The following is a 23,964-nucleotide window of genomic DNA, read 5'->3' as shown; positions in this document are numbered from 1 at the left end:
TACATTGCACTGTGTGGAGTTACCACCAATCCACCCAACCCCTACTCCATATTCCCTGTAAACGCTGCACTTCAAAATGAGGTGGATGCCCTTCAAGGAGGTAGCAGGACTTAAAAGGAGGTAGATACACCTTAAAAGGAAGTAGATGCATTTCAAGAAGTAGATGAACTTCACAAGGAGGTAGATGCACTTCAAAGGAGGTGATGAACTTAAAATGGGTAGATCTTTTGCAAACAAAGGAGCTTCCTTCTGGAACAAGCTTTCTGTGAACATTCATGGAGTTCAGTAAGATAGGAACATGCATATTGAGTTCCCTGGGCAGCCGTACCTTAAAACCAGGGAACGCATTGAGAGGATTATTTTCTCATACATGCACTCAACAGTTCCAGGCGCTCACTGAATTTCGATGGTGAGCCATAAAAATTGCCACTAGTGACCCTTTTGTTGTGGTAAATATTCTGCAAGATCACAATTGTGTGCACTGGGTTGGATTAAATAACCAGAAATATATGTGTGAAAGGTCGATGTAAAACAGCCATATAATTTGTTGTTAAATATTTTGCCAATATAAATTTCTTCTCAGGAATCTCAATGACATTGCTATCCTTGACATCCACTCTGGAAAGGAAGACACCTTGTGACTTTTCAGGACTGATTGCCATGGAAAAGGGATTCATTTAGTTAATCAATAAATTTAAAGACTTACCCGGGCAGCTGCATCCATCAAAACATTGTTCTTGGCACACTTCGTTGATGTCCAGACTTTGGCAAGTCTTGGCACATGGGGACACACACTCATTGTACTCCATGCCAGCTGGGCACAGCGGATCTGATGCAAAAAACAGAGAAACAGTATCATATCATTTGAAAAAATGGGAATCCTGTTTTCAAATATAGACATCTGGTCCTATATGTTTTGATAGTCCATACTGTTTCTATAACACATGCTTGATTCTATGATCTTGTGTCAATGTTCTCAAGCAGTTTACAGTTTGGATATAATGATGGCATTACTCTCTCTATATTTTCTGTTCAGGCATGAAATGGTTATTTCTTAGACTGAACTCTCCCTATTTTCTCTTTTTGCAGAAATATGACTTCAACTCTTACATCAACGACCAGCAACATTGAAGAATCTGATAGGGGGTTCCTGTTCATCTTGCTTTTCTTTCCCTGGCAATATTTTCTGAAGAAATATATTTGGTCTTAGAAGGGACCAAGTAATGATTAGAATTATAGTACTATTCAAAAATATCACAATGGAATGCATGTGTGTACGTGTGTATTTATATATGAATTTTATCAAGCATCAACCTCACTGAGAAGCAAGGGAGTCCCATAGAACAGTCAAGTACTATAAAAGAAGAGGCAAGCACAGGAGAAGGATTTGGGATATGCATGGATGGGGACAGTGCTGGGATTGCAGTGGCTAAGATTTATGAGGGAGGAGAGGGTCAACCTTGGGATGAGGAAGTGGGATTACAAGGGAGAGGATAGTGGTGATGATGTAGACCCCATAGTTGTGCCCGAGTAGATAATCTAGGGGTTGTCACCGACGATACTGAAGATGGTAAAGAGGAGTGGCCAGGTTACACAACAATAAAATGTTCCTCAGCATGCAGGGTCTTTGAGTAGAGAAGGAGTGCAGCTTCATGGATAGTTGTTTTTTAACGTATGTGTGAAATTTTTAGAAGTGATTAATTTCATGTTAATGAAATTTTGGGTATTTTAGTTCTGTAGTGGGTTGTGGGTTTACAGGGGAATAGAGTGGGAAGTAATTTAATTATAATAAAGTAATTAATAATTAGTATTTTTTAGTACATTATTTAATTAAATAATTATTAATTGTTGATTTTTTTAAATTAATTAATTAATTGCTAATTGTGTTAATTGTGGGGTTTTTTTAGGAGCTGGTTGTGGGTTTATAGGGGAATAGGGTGGGAAATAATTTCAATATAATAATTTTTATGTATTAGTATGTATTAATAATTTTTAATAATTAATTATTAATTGGTTATCAAGTTTTATTATTAAGTAATTTATAATTATGTTAATTGTGTTATTTATTTTAGTAGTGGGTTGTGGCTTTATAGAGGAATAGGGTAGGAAGTAATTTAATTTTAATAAAGTAATTAATCATTTTTATTTATTACTATTTATTACATATTTCAATTTTAAAGTGTTGTTTGTTAAGTATAATTAATTAATTGGTAAATATGTTAATTGTGTCAGTTATGTAGGAGTTGTTTTTGCATTTATAGGCAATATGGTGTGAAGTAATTTATTTAAAAATCATTAACAATGACTTTTTTGATTATAATATATTTATATTAAATATATTTGTTTGTGAAAAAAATACAACTTTTATAAATTAATGTTTGTAGTTAATTGTTAGTAATGTTTAACATTAAAATATTTTTCAAGCTTTTGTGACTTTTTATATTTTTATATATTTTTTATTTTGGTGTTATTAATTAAAAAAAATCTTTTAATTTTTGGCATATATTAATTTTAACCCTCTGCTATCAAACACTTTCCCTACTGTCGGGTCGCCATATAAATGGATGCCAAATTAGGAGTAATAGCTCCTTAGCACACCTCTACCGTTTGGAGACATGTAAGTCTTGTCTAAATGAAAGCCCAGTTTTGTACCAATAGCGGCATTATGAAACTCTTACTGAAACGCTCGCTTTGTTGTTTTTTCACAATAGAACCCCAAACGTGAAGATTTTCCTCCTGCCGCTATGCCCATGGGGCACATTACCTTACAATTCTAAGTAAGTTTTTGGTGGACTCTTCCTCTCTATTAGTCTACTGCGCCCCATATGCTTCTTGTAGAGGTGTGCTAAGGAGCTATTACTCCTAATTTGGCATCCATTTATATGGCGACCCGAGCACTGTTTTTATGCTATTTCTCACTCCTGTTTAATATTTTAAAAAACACCACAGACAACGACAAAAAGTGTTTTGTATTTCTAAATAATTAATACATTCATGACTAGCATGCCTCTTTTTCCAAATTCAAAAGAAAGGCTTAAGTTTGCATGCATATTGTTTCAAGTAGTGGTGTGCACATGTTTAGAGTGTATCAATGTTAATGCAACTTTTGTAAGGGCTTACATTTTGGATGTCTTTCTATCCACCCCTACAGATTACTACAGTTGGTCCTACAAAAAGGAGTGAATTTTAAATTGAGGAAGACTTTCCTTATGGAGCTTCGACACTTACAGGTCGTATTGTTCCATATAACCACCACTGGTTCCGAGCGCTTTAGCGTGCTCTGATCAGTGAGCGGTATTAATCTTTATGCTTGGTCCTGACGAATGCTGAGCTGAGTAGCGCTCGTAAAGCAGAAACATGTTGACCTCTTTATAGTTTTTCTTTTTTCACTTTGTTAAGGGACTGATTGGTTCTAATTTGCACAACCTTTCATTAGTCCAGGAAAATTATCACGTTTTCTGAACACTGGTTTTAACAGAGTTAGAGCTACCCTCCTATTAAAGTAATTTCGAGGAGTAGTCCATACTCTTTTTAACTCACTTTCACTTTCCTTAGCTAACAAGGAGAGCCCAATGAAGACAACCGGCTACCAGTGTTTCACTGGGGCCTGAGGGTTCTTTTTAGCTAGGTCTCTGAGCACGTGCACCCTGTCTTTTCCTACTGTTAATAACATTCTTTTCTTAAAGTCCAGTAGTGCCTGTTTAATTCCTTTGCTTGCCTACTGTGTTGGATGCATGGTTCTGTTGTGGCCATACTGTTATTTGTTAACTATCAGATATTTATTTTTGACACTCAATAGCAATGCTTCCACCCCATCATTACACCTGTGCCAGGGGAATGTGACTGAATATAGTTGGAATAAGAAGTCAATCTCTTTTCTTAAAGATGTGCATACTTACTGCATGTGCTTTCTGCCGGCCAGCCGCTCACCATCACGCCCTGCTGAGTACAACGTCTTGCGTACTCCAGAAATATTGAACAGTGACAATCCATCTGGTCAGCACATTTGCACATATCATCTTCACAGAGGGAAATGAATGGGCTGGGATCAACATGATGATGACATTTTCTAAATGGCGAAGCTGTCTTCAAAATCTGGCACCTTCCCATTAAATCCTGCATAGAATAAAATATTCAGTTTGAATAAAATATGACTTTTCGACTAGTAATCTAACAACAATGTATAATGGACTATTCGCAATCTTGGGCTCCAGTTTAATCATTTAGCTATAATTTATTTTCGCTTCTGTTTTGTAAACCCTGTGAATGTGGATTTGTTAATTTGAATGATTCATAAATCGCCTTCAGATCACTCTTTAATATTGGTCCAACCAGACCTTGGAAGAGGCTATGGGAAGAAAATTGTAGCAAAACCAATCAATAATACACCTGTGAATGTTCTCTATTAGATTATAAGTTATGTCATGTTTGTGTTATGTAAAAACAACAGTTGATGGACAGAATGCAGAACAATGTCAAACATTCACCCCAGTACAGAGATCTGGGCCTTAATCCATCATTTTTTTCCTCAACACACCACCCCAGTTCAGACATGGCCATATGCAAACCAGCCTTGACCCTGTGCCTCATGGAACAGTCCAGCCCGAACTTCCAAGCCATGTCTTCCCTGGACCGGACTCAAGCATCCTAGCACCAGTTTCTGACTATCAGCCGTCATCAGCCAGGATTTGAAGAGTGAAAAGGATACGGTATACTAAATCTTGTTTTTAAGTTCGAGAATCTGTTCTGAAGAAGGTTTTTTATCCCAAAAAAACAAAACGCTGAGTCGATAATTGCTTTTTGATTTTTAAATTTTGTATTTGTTGGTACTTTGATGTGATTTGTGTTCTTATGATTTCAAATGTATAAAGGATATGATGATTAATTATATATTTGTATGAATAAAATGTATGTACATTTTTTCTTAAATACTTTGTGATAGCTCATTTGTTTCTTTGCAAACTTTTTGGTTTTAAAAAAATTGTTTTCCCGGCGGTACGAGCATCCCTCTTTCTTCCTTCTCTCTTTTTGAAGTAAATAACGGTTTACTATAACCACAAACTTGTCTCCAATAGTATTAGTAATTAGACTACAGTGGGTTGCCCTTTTGCAATGTGGGACGTTTCTCTCATTTTACTTTGATTCCCATGGTCCCAGACTGATCTATAAAAGGGGCCTCCCTGATTTGTTCACTTGTACTTTAAAGTACACCATGATAAATAAACTCTACGGCCCTCACATGAGTGGCCCAGAAAGTGGGCATGTCCTCACCCGAGTTACTCATACAGAAGGTACTGGAAATTACAGAGGAAGGCAATATATGACCCATTACTAGTTAGATGTTGAGGGTCTTTACTTACACACCAGCCAAACTGCTACACAGTTCATTTGATAAAATCCTCTCACTTTGCACTTCGACAAAAAAAATTAAGCACCCGTCCCTTGGTAAAAATTAAGCAGCAATTTATAGGTATTTACATATTTACTTAGTAATGGAAAATTACCAGGGATATCTGTAATTTGGTGTTTGATTCCTCTGGAAATTTTTAATTTTTGCCCAGACTTTGACCAGGATTTTTTGGATGCTTTCAGCACATAAAATGCATTGGTAAACATAAACGGGTTCATAGTGTTTCATGGTGTTCCCACACATCCCAAAATTCTAATGACAGTGGTAGATAGTATTGCTTTCCACATTGGAACCAAATAGCCACTTGTATTGAATGCCTTCATGCTGTGTGTAATACATGTTGGGAGTTCATTATAGCTATTAGCACACTGGAATGTTGAGCACTTCATTAAAAACAAGCATTTGCAATGCAATAGGTCTCGCATTAGGAAAGTTTGAGCTATTGGTATAGTAAATGGCACATTTTTTATTTATGTGTTGGTTTTGAAAATAGCTAAATTAATAATTTTGTAATTTCCAATGCCAATAGTTTTAACTTTTCGCAAATGTGACTCCTACAGCATTTGTAATGCAAAATGTGTTGTATTTACGTGACTTAGATGTATTGAATATTGATATTACAAATAACAATGGCTTAGACAGCGCTTAGAGACCCCGGTGGTTATAACGCGCTATACAAATTAAATAAATAAATAAAATAAATAAATAAATGGCTTTTAATTTTTTTAAATAATTAATACTTAAATAATATATATTGTAATTTATAATGGCAATAGCTTAAACTTTTGTAAGATCTTTTGACTGGGTGTGAGTGTTTGATTGGTTCAGATGCTCCGTCCATCACCACCTCCTTTTGTACCACTTCTGGGAAACATGCAGAACTATAGACAGACAATATGAAAGAGGGTCTGTAGTCTTGCGTTGTAGGATATGGGACGTTCTTGTTAGAGGTAGCTGCTACGGGGCATTAGTGATAATAATGTTGTTCAGAATGCATGTGTACTAAGTACTGTATACTGTGTTATTCCTTTGTTAATGCGGTGCTTGCAGCTGCTACGGAGCACTAGCGATCACACCAAGGGCGGGGGTGCAGGCAACATAGTTTGCGGCAGGGTGGCTTAAGGAATGCAACTGCCCTATTTACGAAACTATCCTCTACACAAAGTCACAGGCGTGGGACCTCTATCACAGACAGACGTTAATTAGTAGGTGTAAGGAGCGGTACAAAAGTAATAAAACGGCTCTAAGAAGCAACATGAAAGGCCCACGCTAACAATTTGAGACCCTCAGCCTGATTCATGTAGCTAAATTGCACTCGCAAAGGGCCAGATTCTCAGAATCTGGCCCTTTGCGAGCGCAATTTTTGCATTTGGTATTCATGATACCAAATGCAAAAATCGCTATTTAAGAATTCGCATATTTGCGTGGAATGGCATTTAAGGAATCTCTAATAGAGATTCCTTAAATGCTATTCATGACACACAACAAAATAGCGATTTTGGACTTTTGGGGCCGCTATTTACCGACAGGTCAGACCTGTCGGTAAATAGCAAAAACTCCGAAAAATGCTTTTAAAAGCATTTTTCAAAGTTGCATGTAGCACACACACATGTCCTTTGGACATGTGTGTGCGCAACACCTGTCCAAAAGTGCATTTTAGGGGTGCTACAGGGCGTCCTTTGGACACCCCTGTCACCCTTAAAATCGCTATCTCAGTTGCGAGTAGCAAATTGCTACTCGCAAATCCCCATTCATTCCAATGGGCCTCTTGGCCCATAGGAATGAATGGGGAGTATTTGCGAGTAGCAAATTGCTACTCGCAAATAAAGAACATGTAGGAATCGCTATTTAAGTAGCAATTCCTACATGAATGCCGTTTTGCGTGTCCTCAATAGCGAATCGCTATGATTCGCTATTAGGGACACGCAAAACGGCCCGTACATGAATCAGGCTGCCTGTTCTGTTGCGCAATCACTCACACGAGACTGCAGTGCACGCTTGAATAAAGCACCGAACGAAATATGTTTATACTAAAATAGCATTTATGTGCAAGGCTGCTCTGTGTTATCATTCTACCAGTGTTAATGAGCGTAAATTTTCTTTTTAATTTGTAATGTAATATTACGTGATATTGTTTGTGCTAGCGAGGGTTGCAGAGGCGGGTGATGGACTAACGCTGCTTCCTCTAAGAAGCTTTAATGTGCAGGGCCGCAGACCACTTAGCGCGCAAGGGCAGAAGGAGAGGAAGAAGAATGGGGGTTCGGGGGGGCGGGGGGGGGTTGAAGATAAATATGTCTCCTTGCTGTAAAGCAGATAGTTGTTCTGTACTAAAAACAGCCCCACCACTGCAAAATCGGTCCACACCCTTCCAGCCTCCTGTGGAACTGCCCGCTATGGCTAGTCGTCCCTGGGTAGTGGACCTTAATACAATATTAGAACTTGACTCATTCAAGGGCAATAACAGCCCAATTGTTATAGCAGAGTAAGCCACAAAAAAATCAAACAGCATCTGAGAAGTGAGAGATGCTGAGGTGCGCGGGGGGCTCCTTATAGAGATGATGGCAGGGGACCACAAGACTTAGAGACGTTTTTGAAGAGCTGCTTTTGAGTTACTGCTCTAGATCTTGCTGCACTCCTTTTTTGGGGAGGGGATGGGTGGTAATAGCCTTATTGTCTTGCCTACAGGGCAATAACAGTTGTTTTTAGCATCCTGCGTTATGCACCCTTGCATAGGGCTCAGGCCCACATTATGGGGAGAGTAATTAACAGCCATTACTGGCCCTGGAGCCAGTCACTAACTCTACTTATAGCCCTTAATGAACTTACATGACCTCACAGACAGCTTCTATTAATTTGTTAAGTTGCCTATGATAATGCCAGTGCGTCACAATGTAAGTGAGCACTAGGTTGGCTTATGCTTTGGTTCACAGCAATTTACATTAATACTACAAAGAAATGTGTCTAGTTTTCAGAATATCATGTTCAATCCCACTGCTGCCTCTAATGCCTCCATTGCCCACCCATCCCAAAATGTCTATCTTTCCTCTCTCCAACCTCTCCTCCACCCTCATCGGATTGTTTATATACATCGGGGCAGATTTACAATCCCCTTGCGCTTCATTTACGCCACCATTGCGTCACTTTTGTGACACAGTGGCAGCGCAAATCCTGCTCTGTGGTGGGGGTGTACTTACAATGTGATGCATCTGGGAGATGCGTCCCGTTGTAATGCCCTGCGCCACATGTAGGTGTTCCTGTGCGGGGGAAGGAGGGGGTTCCAGCGCAGGAACGCCTCCTAAAAGTGGCTGAGTGAAATCTACAAGATTTCACTCAGTCACTTTTAGGCCCATGCTGCGTCAAAACCCTGCGCCTCCCTGAAGCAGGCGTAAGGATTGACGCAGCATTAACTAGATAGGGCCCCCAGAGCATTGCTGGAGCTGCGTCGCGCATCTGTGCCGTTTTTGCACCATAGTGCGCCGCATTGTGAATGCGGCGCATCCATGATGGCGGAGCTGTGGTGCACAATAACTGGCGCATCCCTGCGGATTTGCAGGGATGCGCCAGTTATTGTAAATATTCCCCATCGTATAGAATGTGGCGAAGTGTCAGACTCAGAAAACATGCCTATTCCCAGTGACTTTGTGATCCCTTTGTTAAGGGCATACCTAGACCTACTGCCAGCCGGCGCGGCCCCTATATTTACCGCCTGCCTGATGCAGGTAAGAGCGGGGGTGGCCGATGGCCGAAGGACGACTTGTTAGTGGGGGTGCCAACCGATGGCCGACTTGTTCTCGGGGGCGGGGGGATGGTGGTAGTCGGCAGACACAACTTGCTCACCTCCGCTGCCCCCAAAAAGAGTGCCGCCCAGGGCAGACCGCCCCCTGACTCGCTCTTGCTGCGCCACTGCCCTTGGTTCATTGTCTCTTTTTGTGCTGTGATGATGCAGCCGCTAGCATGCATGTGAGCACTGCGGTCAGATCATGCTTCCTCCACCTGGTCCTGGCCCGTACAACAAAATCTGACCACATCTCTTGTATCTACAGCAATTTGCACCGGCCTCCATAATAAAATAGTCCAAGGAGTTCTTGTTTCTCCGGATACTATCATCAATATTTTGGAAAGTCCCTTTGCTGTATGTCGAATTCGAAACCTATTTTTTGTTGTTAAAGCTTCCTCTTTGTTGCGTAAGGAGTTCAGCAGTTCAGAGGTGGGCTGGGTGAAGCGATGCCAGATTGCTGCCTTTGCATCTTGGTATGCGTGGGCAGTGCTACAGAATTTCATACTTTAGCTGAAAATGTTCCCTTACAGTATTTTACTCCAGCACAGATCCTCCCACCAAAAAGCCAGTCAGTTTGACCACTCCCCAGAAAAATGTATTTTAATGACGTTCATTGCTTTTGATTCAACATTGTAAGCATGGCTTTCATCCAATCTTTGTCTAACTCACATCGATGCTCGGAAGCTAACAAAATAAATTACGCTATTTCTTAAACCACGGATATAGCAGTGCATTAATCTTCACACTATTTCCATGATATAAGAGATCTCTGCGTCCTTAAATTTCACTCAAAGTGGCAGGGAGTGGGCATTCCCGGGAATGGTTTGTTTGCCTTAGAAGTTTGGCAAGGCCCACAAATGCACGCTGGAATGGGCAGAGATTGACTCTAACACAGAGCTTGTGAAACTTCCCTTCCAAGCTGGGAAGGGTAAAGGATCACTCCCAGATTTGTTGGGGAAACAGGAGGAGAGGTTTTCTACTTGGTGAAAATAATTTCCCCACGGAGGAAAATGAATATTCTGTCTGTACACGGACTTCTCTGCTGTTAATGAGACCCGGCTCTGTGGGAATAGGAGCCGGCTGAAAAAAGTCACTTGAGTTTGCCAGGAGTAGGCCTGAAAACATACACCTGGGGCAGTTTTCAAGGCATACCACTGAGGGTTTAGGATGAATAGGAAAAAGCTATTTCTTTTTGCAATGTTATATGGTGTGGACATGGCCCGAAAGCATCAGAGCGCTTTACAGCAGTAGCATGATACAAGGGTACAGCAAGTTACAGTTACAATAATTACGTTCAGACATATTGCATCAGTAGCTGCACCCAGGACAAATTCAGCCACTGGACAAGAGGCATACGTGGTTCAAGCATTGATTAAGATGGTGGGGGGACACCATGAAAGCAGTCTGTCTCTTGGATAGAGTACTTAGGTATGGTCAAGGGTGATTATCACAGATGTCGGTCAAGATCCCTTTTGAAGGTGGCTATACAGGTTGTTAGGCAAAGGGAGAGAGGTAAGGAGTTCCACATTCTTGTGGTACAATACAAGTATGTTCAAGGGATATCCTTTTATGATTTCCTCAAGTATTTTCTTTATAATTTCTGAGGGGAAGGGGAGAGAAGGCAATAGATTGGTGGAGTGGGTGGCGCGACATCATTTATATTTTTTAATATACAGGTATCATGTGTTGGTGGGGCTGATGGAGATGAAGCCAAATTGTACAGAAGTCCGTCATGACTCTTCTGAACATGTCCTGCTCATATGAGCAGGGATACATTTTGTGTGTCTGCCGGCCATTATCTAAATGTAGGTCGATAACTGTGAATAAAGGGGATGTTTTTCACCTTTGGGTTCTGAGTGCATTACAATTACAATACAATATTTACCAGAACTAATGACCAACTAATAGGCTCCTTAACCATGTCACAATAAGTGGGCAAGCTCTTTCAGTGTCTACGGTAAATGATAACCAATTCTAAGTCAAGGTCAAGAGGGCTTTCTTATGCATAATGGCTACCTTTTGGGATTGGTCAGAATACAATAAAAGCAATACAAACATTATACACAATCTCAAATGTGGGAGGCATGATCAATAAATTCATTACAAAGGAATTTAGCAACAACTTACACTAAAGTGATGGAAGCCTGTGGCCAAATTTTATGTATACATGTTAAATAAATAGTGCGGATATAAAAGAACCATGGAAAATGTTCATATAATAGCTTGGAGAAATAAGCAATGACAAGGCCAATGATTCTTCCCTGTGTGACCTATTGGCTTTGCCAATGCTTTTTGACTTTGATGTACAGCATTGGCAAGATGCTGTGGAGTATGGACAAAAGAAAAAAGAAGCAAAAAAGAAAGGTGCAATGTTGTAGACTCAGTGTCTCCGTCATTTTGTAGGTGCGTTACATGTGTGACAACACATGCATGTGCCTACATAATGACACAACACGTGCAGCAGTTGCTTAAAATGTACCTATCTGATGTGGATCGGTAAATAAAAACATTTTGCTGCCTGGCCAGAGGGATGAGGTGTGGGGCAATGAATTCGGAAGAAACCAGGAGCGGGAGGGAGGGAAAAGCAACACAAAAGAAAGAGCAACACTGGGGAGGAGAGAGAAGCACATGAATGATAAAGCAACAAAGAGCTGAGAGGGAGTTAGGTGGGGGAGAAGCACATGAGCGAGAGCTTTCAACAAGAGGGAGCTAGCAACAGAGAACGTGGGGAGATTTCTGGCAATGGGGAGCTGCACCCTAGAAACAGAGATGGAAAATCCATACACTCTCATGGCGTGCCTAAGCAGATAAAAGTAGTTCCTTAACCCCTTCGCTGCGGCGGCTATTCTGCCGCAGCGCTAAGGGGGAGGCGGGGCCGCGCGGCGGTCCTGTGCTCGTGACGAAACCGCTCCGTCACGGCCCGCAGGTGAGCTGTGCTTGTGACGGAACAGTTCCGTCACGGCAACGTCCGCTCTTCAGAACGTCCAGGCAGAATTTGCGCGCGCAGGCGCGGAATTCGCGCCGCGCAGGCACGGCAAGCGGGCCATGACGGAACCATTCTGTCACCAGCACAGCCCACCCGGTTCTGTCACGAGCATGGGAGGGGTTAAAAGCGAGCACTGGAAGGAAACAAGTCAGAGAAACCAAAGGGTGGTAAAGAAGCTAAGCTCTAGGAGAATGCTAGCTCCAGATGGACAAGGAATACCACCCAATAGGAAACAAGCAAAAGAGAGTGACGACCAAGCCAAGCAATAGGTGAGCTGGAAGCCTACTATAACGTCTTGGTAAGCCCCCAGTAGTTATTTTCCAACCAGACAGATTGTGCTGTCCCGTAAGCAAAACCTCAACAGCTGCCCTCCTTGACAAAAAAGTGGTCCGGATCAATATGATTCTGACTAATACCAATGACTGTTAAAGAAAAACATTTTTTGAATTTTAAAGTTTCGGTGTGCAGAAACTAGAATTCCGACGTGGAACATTTAGAAGCATCTGTCACAAGTGAAGCTGAAGATCAAATATCTTTTGTGTTAAGATTAGGGAAACTCTACATGATTTAGTTCAGGTTCATTAATCCAAAGTTAAAAGAAAGATTACAATCTTTACCAAAATGGCAGAGCTTTTCCAACCTCCTCATACTTTTATGAATGGATAAGCATTAGCAACGCTGATTATGACTTAAAATAAAATTCCTGCTTGTAGCAATCCAACTGAAAGTACAAGAATAAAAAAAACTTCAAGGAGCAATAATAATGACTTGGTCTTTAAATCAATCATGGCTAACATGCACATGGTAATGGCGTCCAGGCCCTACCGACACAGCTGCATTAAACCAATATATAATTAAATAAGCATGTGATTCAGCAACATCTGCTATCACACCAGAGGAAAGGACTAAGAAGTTTGAGTACAGTCTCTCTGTGTTCTTATTGGCAAACCAGAATTCTGATACATTAGAAATTAGTGGAAATAGAATTGATGTCAACAATGTTCTTTGGTACCCAACATCAGTTCCAATGAATCAAGTATTTGTTGTGTGTTCCACATAGACATACAGTAGTGGTCATGGTGGTTCAGTGAGCTGAACACGAGTCGCTGATACAGCAGTGACTGCCAGGTCAAAAGATTAACTCTAATTAAGACCGGCTCCTTACTGAGGTTGGCAAATTGACTAGAATTGAAATGTTTAATAGTGCAAATTGTTACTTATAGCACCTAGGCCTTGATTACAAGTTCAGGGCTTAATTCAAATCCCCTAAATGACAAGTTGTATAATTATCTTACCCTCACTCTTTTTCTAAAACCTGCTGAAATTTATCAAGGGAAAAAGGCAATGGAAAAAAGGCATGTCATGCTGAATGTGGTGTGTTCTTTAAGACGCAGCACACTCATTTTTTTTTTATATTTTTGTAATGTGAAAATACCAATAAAAAACATTTAAAAAAATAATAATCAATTGACCATGGGTGAGGTATTTACCAGGTGTGGTAAGGGCCTCCTGTTCCAAGTTTTCAACTCGCAAACAAGACATAGCATGCAGAATTGGTCTTTACCATAGAGAATTCTGGCTTTATTCTGGACCTTTTCCTCTAAATACAATTCTGTATATTTGAGCTATCTGAATCTATCAGGAAAAATGTGCAAAGGTGTGATAATTATCTGTGTAAACTCCTGTTTCGAATTTCGCCCTGATCTTGTAAATATGCCCTTAAAAACTTCAGAAGTGGGGCTTGAAATGCTTTATGAAAAAAAACGAAATATCTTCATCATTCAACTGAGTGTGGTTACTTTGACTGAGAGGCAAAGATACAATAAAACACTTGCCCAAGATGGCACAGAGTGTTAGTGAAAAACCACTGGCCGCACTACAGCTGTGTGGGAGGGATACTGTTAAGCAGTGCAAATGATTTGCATTACTTCTATTGTATTCTCTCCTGGTCAGCTGACCACAACAGACCCACAGGCAAGAGAAGAGAGGGCGATTTGCATTCTTGAAGCTGAATGCAACAAAGAGACTATTTATAGACTGAAGTAAAAAAAAAGATTAAATTCAACTCTTTCCACAAAGCCAAAAATAAACAGTGTATAACAACGTTTGTTCTTGAGCCTGAATCAATTAAGTGTCTTCTGTATTTGTCAACTGAGTTTGTCCCCGATGCCAAGTGCCTCTAATTAATCAAATGTGTGAGTGTTGATCTCACAAGCGTTTCTTAGCATAGAGGTAAGATTAGAAATGTGAAGGAATGATGTGTGTAGCACACAGCTTTAATTATGACTTTAGAAGAGAGTACATGCAGTAAGTGTCTTTAACAAGCATCAAATGGACTGACGAAAAATGTAGTTTCTAAATTCCCAATAACCAGTTAAAGGGCCAAGGGCCATAATATGCACCATATGAGGTCATTTGGCACTGGCGACTAACTCATTTGAAACATTATGGAAATTACATTTACACCGCTTAACTGAGTAGTGATGTGATGTAAAGCTTCAGCATGCACTGGTCATCAGTGCAAAATAACACAGTTACTGATGAAAACTATGGGAGCTGACACAGAAAGTGACCTCAGTTTTTAGTTCCAGTCTACTGACGTTTGGTCAGTTGATGATTGGAGGCATGGCGATGTTCAGTTTCTGATTGGGGGCATAGCGACGTTTGGTCACTTGCTGATTGGGGGAATGGAGACGTTTGGTCACTTGCTGATTGGGGGAATGGAGACGTTTGGTCACTTGTTGATTGGATGCATGGCGCCAGCTTCTGGGTGTTACCTTGATGCTGATTTCTGTGGTGCGCCAGCATATAAGTGGTCTGTGCATTTATTTTTTGGAGTCTTGAACACATACATTATCCTGAAATATCCCCGAGTTAGTGCATGTTTTTGCTGACAACAAAACTTAGAAACACAGGGCATTAATTGCCTTTTTGTGTTCAGCTGTCAGCAAATCATGGACTAAAGATGCTGAAAAGATGCTCACAGATTCCTATTTTGCTGGTGCATCATGATATGGACGCTCACCATGATCAAGTCCCCAGTGTGTAAGATCCACCTCGCATCAACTGGCCAATCATTGTCATAGTCTGCAATCACTGGTACACTTCTAATAATCACAGAGGAGAATTCACCTTTCAAACAGTCATGGCATGTAAACAGCTATATCACAAATTGAGATAGGGGCGTAACGGAGGCACCTGCAGACCCTGTGGCGGAGGCTAGCCCCGAACCCTTCAGAGGGGCCCCGAAACCTTCAAGGGTGCCCCATTCAACTCAAGGCTAATGAATATCTGTGAGATATAGGAGACTGGAGTAGCCCTCATCACATTCTGTTGGGAGGGCTGGCAAGTAGAAGGCTTTGGGCATTTACCAGGGAGGCAGGAAGGGTGGGGGTCGCTTTTGAAGCGGTGAGGGCTGTTTTCTTTACTGGGAGTCGGTTTTGCAGCAGTACTGCAATATCAGCCCCCAGTGACAAAAGCAGCAGTGCTTCACACCTGCAACCCCCGACCCCACACAGTGGGGCTGGTCTGACAAATTTGCCAGGGCTGCATTGGGTTTCCAATCAAGCCCAGGGGGCGGGGGCATCATATTGCATCACTGCACTGTTTGGAGAAGCACTCAAATGTAGGTATGCCTGCGACTGCTCAGCAGCAAACGACTACCTGCTCCTCATTTGGAGTGTGATCTTCTAGACAGCACTGCACCTCTTTGTCAAAGGGTGTTGTTCGGAAAATTAAGGGACATGCCAAAGCCTAGATAAACAATCATTCAGTAGAAAGGCTACAGACGTCAGTGTTCTTGGTTACAAGCAGAAGCCTAAACTAACGAATCACAGGATTACTTTAAAATGTATCTTTGAGATACCAACGTTTGAAATACTGATTCACTTGAATTTTAACATGACCTCTGAGGAATGTGTTAGTTTACTTAAGGAGACATTTCCTGTCCTCCTACCTCTATGTTGCAGTCTTTCAACTGCAGACACGTTTTTCCGGTTTGTTTTACAGCTCTTCAGAAAATGGAAGATTAGACTAGCATAAATTGGTACTCTCAGTTGGTTTACTTTTAAAGTGCCAGTGAGGAGTTATCTGGATAGGCTGTTGTCAATTTCCATGACAGTGGAGGAAGGGAAGATGAATATCATGCGACTATATAATTTTGAATTTTGCGACTGGCTAGCAACAAATCAAAACCATGATATAATACATCAGATTTTCTACGTTTGTACCATGACAATTTCTGGAAGAATTCAGGGGCATATTACCAAGGGGGACGATAGGCAATTATCGCCGATAAGCGGCGATAATTCTATCGCCCTATTAGCAAGCTATCGCTAACTGATATTAGCGACAGCTTGTAGGCGATAGCGAGCGGTTTGGGGCCCACTTTGCATGTCAGCGATGTTTATCGCTAATGACATGCAAAGTGGGCGTACCCAACCAGTTGGCGACTGAAAGCAGTCGCTAACGTCGCTATCGCCTATTAGCAAGGCGGGCGTAGCTTTGGAAATATTCGCAATAAGCACGAATATCTCCAAATACTAACACCTGCCCAGACCAGCTCTTAGTCATGTTATCCAATGGGAGGTGGATAACATGGCTAAGAGCATTTCATCGCTAATGCGTGAATATCGCTGTATTCTCAGCGATATTCACGCATTTCACTGCTATTGCTGGATATTTTAGCACAATGGAGAAAAACGTTGCTAATAGCACGTTTTCTCCGCTAACATATCCAGCGATAGGCAGCGATAAAAAAATCGTCGCTGAGCCTATTTAGCGATAAATATCGCTACTTGTTGGTAATATGCCCCAAAGTTCATATGGGTGCACATCAATGAGCAGTATTATTGGTGCACATATCTGTAGATATTATTATTCATGGGTACAAAATAAAGCCAGTTATTACTTATCGTGTGGTCATCTTTTCTTTAGAGCAAATGTTAGCTTTCACTTTTGGGTCCTACCTTTCGAGCCCATCACACCTATTATTTAGTCTAGGCCTTTTACTTACTTCACCGATTTAATAATGGATTTTTACTAGTGTTGAAATAACCAGATTAAAAAAGGCAACAAACATCTCCCAATAATAAAATACCTTGTCTGCAGCCTCTGCTGAGATGTTGCAGGTGTGATTTGGAGGCAGGACTCTTCTGCAACGTTTTTCTCCTCCATGCAAAGCCCAGGAGTTTGCAAAATCATAGGAGTCTAGTGCCAGAATATCTGTAAATAATAAAAATATATTTTTTATCATCATCAGGAGGTGCCCTTCCTTTTCTGGGAAAACAATTCAACCCAAAATGCAGAACTGAAATTGTTGTTGCATAATCTTGATGAATTTTTACACTATATCACCCAGAAGAGATGTGTGAATGGGTGGGGTAGTGAAGTAGAGTAACACTGAGGATTATTAAGTGAGAGGCGAACAAGTTGTGAAGTGCCACAAAGTTATGAAAACAGTGTCTTGTTGTTATTTAAAACACAATTTTGATTACTGACAGAATATCAAAGCCAAAAATATCATGTGGACAGAATATTGTTTCAAAAATATTGAGGACCAAAATACTTAAAGGTAAGAGCAAATAGGTAAGTATAGATTTACTATTCTTAACTCCACAACTAAGTACCTTGAAGGGCCTGAACACGTGTGATGATTTGTACCATTTTCTTTAAATATCCCGATTATTTGGAACCCTGATAATGACTTTTTAGCAAGGGAACATCCAATATCATGTAAGGATTTAGCAGTGAAGCATGAAGCACTTTAATTCCTGATGTAGTAATAGATAGGATAACCTTTTATATTTCATACAAGGGTTTTAAACTATTTATGTATTTATACTTTTTATATGGTGTTCCTAGAATTAGAAGTTACAGTGTGTCAAATGAAACTAATAACACTACTAATGAGAGTAAAAGGTACTCCTTTGGATAATGATTTGATAAAAAATAACGGAATGTCAGTTGAATGGTACTAAGATCACTCATAGGGAGGAATTGAGAAAGAATATTCTAGAAAGTGACTAATCAGAACCCACAATTTTGTAACAATGTTTAGTATTGCAATAATGTATTTGTACAGATATAAGAGTAAAATCATAACAATGTATAGAACCGCCCTTTTGTCCCTCACAAATCCCTCTTTTTAATACAGAGAATGAATTAAACATTGTGGTTACGGTAATTGTACACTTCCGGCCGGAAGGATAAAAATGTTACCAGAACTAAATATGTTTTTTTATTTTGCACTTTAAGCACATGTGCACATAAACAGGTGAAGTAATTGGTCAGAAATATACTATTCAAAACTGAAACTAATGTAAGCAAGAAGCCTGTTAATATGTAGCGTTCTTAAATGCGCAGGGTGACTTATGAAAAGAATAGAGTACTCTCATTTATTAGAAACTGGATATTTGCGATTGTTATTGACATCATACATCACCTGGTTTGAGAGTGATTAATAATAATTATTTTAACTCTAACGCTGTGAAATAACGCAACTAGATCAGTTTTAAATGCAGTGAAATGAAGACTGACAAAATGGTGATAAACGGGTCTTCAGAATTGAAATGTATAGTATGCTTTTTGTTTCTATTTATATGCACTGACCAATCACGATGCACTTTATAACTTAAATAATGGAGGGAACCTCACGATCACTACCAGCAAGCAAGGCGTCAGGTACGCCGAAACGCATTTGGTTAGGCACGGTAATTCACTTGAAACAACTGAAAAAAGAAAGAATCTCAGCGGCTGCTGAATGTAAAAAGAGTCTGTCTCTCGTTTTTTACGGACGCCGTATGGAGGTTGGCGTTGGGAGTGGAATCAGGATATATATATATATATATGCACTTTGCTGGCAGGTTTTGTCCAAATAAAGGAACTATTCAAACTGCCTGAGGCTTCCGTCACCAGGGCAACCTTTTTGAATTGTATTTAGCGGCTTTTGCTCAGCCGCGAAGTGAAGCCCGCTGCTTTAAAAGCAGACCTGCGCTGCGCCAAGGAAGTGACAGCGCGCTATGGAGGCAGCGTTTCGGGACTCGACCATAAAGCAGGGAGTGCTGAGATGTGACATTGTTTCTACCCACTTGGGATTTGAAAAAACTGCTGATTATTTTTGTCAAGTTCGATTGACTCACTGGAGGTTTATTATTTCGCACTACAGGTCCCAAGATGCAATGATGAGCCACGCCCACAGGGCAGGACCCGTGATGATTAAAATAGTGCGAAGCATCAGATCGAACTTTATTTGCAGTCCACGGCCTTTGCGAAAGGGAACAGGGGTTCCCGAAATGCGTTTGGTGTTTGTGGGATTAATGAACTTTGAAGCTGTGTTTCACGCTGCACTTTGCTGGCAGGTTTTGTCCAAATAAAGAAACTATTCAAACTGCCTGAGGCTTCCTTCACCAGGGCACCTTTTCGAAATATATAATATATATATTATTATATATATATATTGTCAAGGTACATTTATATAGCGTTATATATAATAAAGCTTTGCTTACCTATAGAAATGTACCTTCACAATATTTTTGCCCTCGATATTCCTGACACAATATTTAGTCTCACAATATATTTTAGTTCTGATACTAACACTAGGGGGGCAATTTCGATGTCGGGTGGAATTGCTTCCGCCCAACACTGACTCGGTCATGCGACTGACAAACACCCAGTTAGAACATTATTTGGTTGCATTCTTACATTTCCCTATGGGAGCATGCATTACTGCTGCAAACCGGCCATAATACATGCTCCCATAGGGAAATGAGAGGTGTGGTTCATCCCTGCACACCGTGGTAGGCACCTGGAGGTGCCTGCTACAGGGTGCAGGGATCAACAGGAGGCCGCACACTCAAGAGGGCCCTGCTGGGGCTCCCCAAACATGCTTTCTGACATGGTTTCCATGCCAGACAGGCTGGCATGTAAACCATGCAAGAAACCGTGCATCATGATCCTATGGGTGCGAGGGCCCGGCTTTGGGATTATTGGTCGGTTTTGACTTGAGCCCATCGGAAGCCTGCTGGAATGACTGGCTGGTTTCAATTCTGACTGGCTGCTTCTTTATCAGCCGGTCAGAATTGAAACCGACGATCGATGGTCGCAAGCTTTCCGACCGCCATCGTAATAGGTCCCTAAATGTTAAATCTGCAGTAATGAAACATTAAAACTAGAAAACATTACAATAACATTCCCAAATCAATTTAGTAAAGAGAAGAACATTTTAATATTTAAAACAAGACAAGAATTACAAAACTGCATAAGGGATCAGGAATGTATGCATGACTTCTGAAGAAAATGTGAAAAAATACCCATTGGAAAAATGTGGGTTTAATTCAATGTTATCTCATGTACATTACCAAAACTTGCCACTACAGGCAACTCTTGCACCAAAAAGCAGTTACCAGTAGATATGAGCCTCGCACAAGGGCAGACAGCAGGGACAGTTACCTTTCCGACTGGTACTCTCTGGTACACCGATTCCTCCTAAATACGAAGCCATCATTTCAGGGTATGGGGCACTCCTATGGACATTCCAAACAGTCACAACTATGTATGTGAGGGTGATTTCTGACTTGAAAGCTTTGAGGAGTCTTTGACGTGGAAATGAAGGCTGCATTTAAGTCTGATATTACTTTGCTCATCGTGGACCATGACTAATGTCTTGTAGGGATTTACAAAAAAATACACTGAGTCACTGGAAGAGCTCTGTGTGCATGTTAACTTTAAAAACTAAAACTAAAAAAGTCTCATCTTGTTGCATTTGAAACAAGATATTGTCTTCGTGTAAATACGGAGCCCTTCAATTGAGTTCACTTCAAGAGCAAGGACTCTAAACATAGACCATTAATGCCTCATAATGTATCAGACTTTAATTTAAGAATAATAAAAACATTGCTTGCTTTTTGCCAGGCATTGCTATTTTAATCTGACCATTACACTGCGGTAATACAACATAAGACTTTCACTTAGACTCCTCATCATATGCACTCTCATCATATCAAAACAACCAATCTCAGCAAAAGTAAGATGCCTGAAAGTGTTGTCCCCCTGTTTGCATCATTTACATGATGCCAGCGTGGCAGTCAGTTAGTGTCTCCTTTGGGAGCTTATACTGGACACAAATGTGAGCACATTTACAAAAAAGACGTTTTCTGGAATATTCTGCTTCCTGAATATTCCAAGCTCCCGGTTTTCAATCAAACCTGGCACTAAATGTTTCTCTTTGCTTGAAAAACTCATTGCAGTATAGAGGAACCTTCTAGCCAAGACACTTACTGGAGCTGAAAAGCTGGCTTTATTGTGTTTGTAGATGACTACATTAATGATATTTAATATGGAACACCCAAAGTTTGTCTGAGTAACATTCATGGATGTGACAGAGAGCTGTTTTCAAATCTCAGAAACCTCTATTTATTTGCACATCTAAATGACATTTCTAATTTATGTTTTCCTCATAATGCAAAGAAGGAATCCAATGAAATATTGATGGCACTTGTTATGGAAAATCAGAAAAGGCAATTAGGTTTTAAAAAATAATGAACTCTTAGGAACGTGCAAGAGTCATAAGTGATCAGATACAATTCGAGCCAGTCCTACGAAGCAGACCGGTAAATATAATGCTTCATAAAAGGTTTAATCAACCCACTAAAAATGAGGGTAGATTTCAAGTGCTTGGAAATACAAATGTGAATTAATGAAATAAAGTTTTAACTCTCTAGGCTTGTTCATGTTCCTTAACGTCAGCATCTTCATGTTCCTCCTGAATGAGCAACGTGAAAGGAGCTATCTTAGGGTCCCTGCATGGCAATACAAAATAAGTTGCATAAGACAGATTTAATTATGGCGCTTTAAAATCTTAGAAATGCCATTTCAAAATTCATGACTAAAAGGCAGAAAAATGAGCGGATATTTTGACATCTATCTACTATGGAATAACAGGTCGATGAGCTTGTGCAAGGTAGCAAAGTTGCTTCGAGATTGATCTCATACTGTTCATTCTGGTCCGAATTAAAAAATACATTCTGGGTAGAAAAGGTTTGCAATTTTCTACAGACAAAATTAAAAAAGAGAAAAAATCACATCTTCAAACTGGGTTTCTCAAACACTCCAATATACAAAGCTTGAGGTCCAGGGCATTCTGCCTTAAAGCTATATGTAAGAAATTGTAAGTACTATTATTTGTGGTGAGTGATTACCTTCCTCAAGAAACTATCATAACCCTTATTAGGGTGAACTTTCAAAGTCACTAAATTAACCTGAGGTCAACCATCCTGGTAGCTATGGCACAGAGCAGACAGTTTTGACTGAAGTCAATGTGTAAAGTATTTATGTAGTATCAAAATAGAAATAAAGTCAAAATAGAATTCAATAAAAATCGCAAACCAAATTAGAAAAATTTAGTGCAATTTATTAAATAAAAGGGCAATGAAATAAGGAAAATTCTGTGAGGGGTTATGGAGATATGAATTTTTAACGTTTTAAGAAGAAATAGCGCCAAAAAGCACAAACCACTAATATAAATCACTGGTCACGGTAGACAGGGATCAAGTTGCAATTTAAGGACCACAGGTCAAATACACCAACCAGATTCATCTTGGTCAAAGATTTTACCTTCTGACTTAGGGCTCGATTACGATGCAGGCTGAAACGGCTCCGACCATCGGTCAGAACCCTTCAACTCGCATCGTAATCGGCTGCTCGAATTCCTTTCGGACTGACCCATTTTGATGGGGTCGGTCAGAGAGGAATACAAATTGGATTTTCGAATGGCTTCCCACAGGCTTGGAGAGCCTGTTGGCCATTCGAAAAGCCTTTAGCAATTCCTCAGCCGGCTCTTTCCGACTGAGGGATTATGATGGCAGATTCCCAAAGCCTTTCTCGGCTGGCCTTTCCGACACAGAAAGACTTTGTGAATCTGTCTTTGCGGGCCCAGCAAGGTCCGCATGGGTGCAAAGCCACATAATGGCAGCCTAGAGGGCCCCATGCCCCCCTGTTGACCCCTGCAGCAGGTGGCAGGCACCTTTTGGTGCCTACCACCGGAGCAGGGATGAACAGCACCTCTGCTCTTTACAATAGGAGCATGCATTCCATTTGGAATGCATGCTCCCATTGTAAAGTATAGGATTGCAACTGAACATGGTTCGGTTGCATTCTACTTGCTGAGCTGGAACACCGACCAAACACTGTCAGACCGACTCCGGTCCATTCTGGCATCGTAATCGTGCCTCAGTCTTTTAAGTTCCTATCCACTACTGGAGGACACTTTCAAAGCACCCCAGGACCTCAGGGAAGCCACTTAGGCAATATTCACAGGGTGCCAGATGGACGCCAACAGAACGGTCCAATCCAGGGCCTGTTGCTACTTTTCTGCTCGGCAATTTCAAACCTCTTGTAGCATGCTGTTTCCCTGTAGCTTGAACAGAAGGTCAATCATATTACCCCTGGAGTCTACTTATTTGTCCTGGGTACAAGAGGGAGGTGGTCCAGCCCTTCCGGGCTCTTCCCAGGTCACAGACAGCAGAATTCTTAGAATTTTCACAGGTTCGGGAAGTGTTCTGAAGTGGGTGCCTCTAGATGTCACATTTATGCCTGGCACTAGCAAGTGCACGAGAATGATTCCTGGACATCCCCTAACCTATGTTAAAAAGTTCCTGGGGGCCAAGTCTATCCACTTTGGGAGTTTTCAAGATGGTAAAAGCCTTCATCCCTCTAAACCTGAGCTCTGAGGGCTGGGGATGTGTGTGGGGAGTGTACTATGGTAATCCTAGTGTCCTCTCACACCTAACACTA

General features: G+C 40.8%; 1 protein-coding gene across 1 annotated transcript in view; it reads right to left on the bottom strand.

Annotated features, from left to right (window-relative positions):
• Positions 1-23,964, bottom strand: part of VWF (von Willebrand factor) — a 1,126,314-nt gene that overhangs the window by 1,009,741 nt on the left and 92,609 nt on the right. The window contains exons 6-8 of the mRNA XM_086921215.1: positions 17,273-17,397; positions 3,900-4,116; positions 707-829 (exon numbers count right to left, since the gene is read on the bottom strand). Coding sequence (XP_086777341.1) covers positions 707-829; positions 3,900-4,116; positions 17,273-17,397 — 465 coding nt within the window. The remainder of the gene's footprint in view (positions 1-706; positions 830-3,899; positions 4,117-17,272; positions 17,398-23,964) is intronic.

This window comes from Lissotriton vulgaris, chromosome 1_1, assembly GCF_964263255.1.
Source record: "Lissotriton vulgaris chromosome 1_1, aLisVul1.2, whole genome shotgun sequence".
NCBI lineage: Eukaryota > Metazoa > Chordata > Amphibia > Caudata > Salamandridae > Lissotriton > Lissotriton vulgaris.
This window is presented reverse-complemented; position numbering and strand designations above follow the sequence as displayed.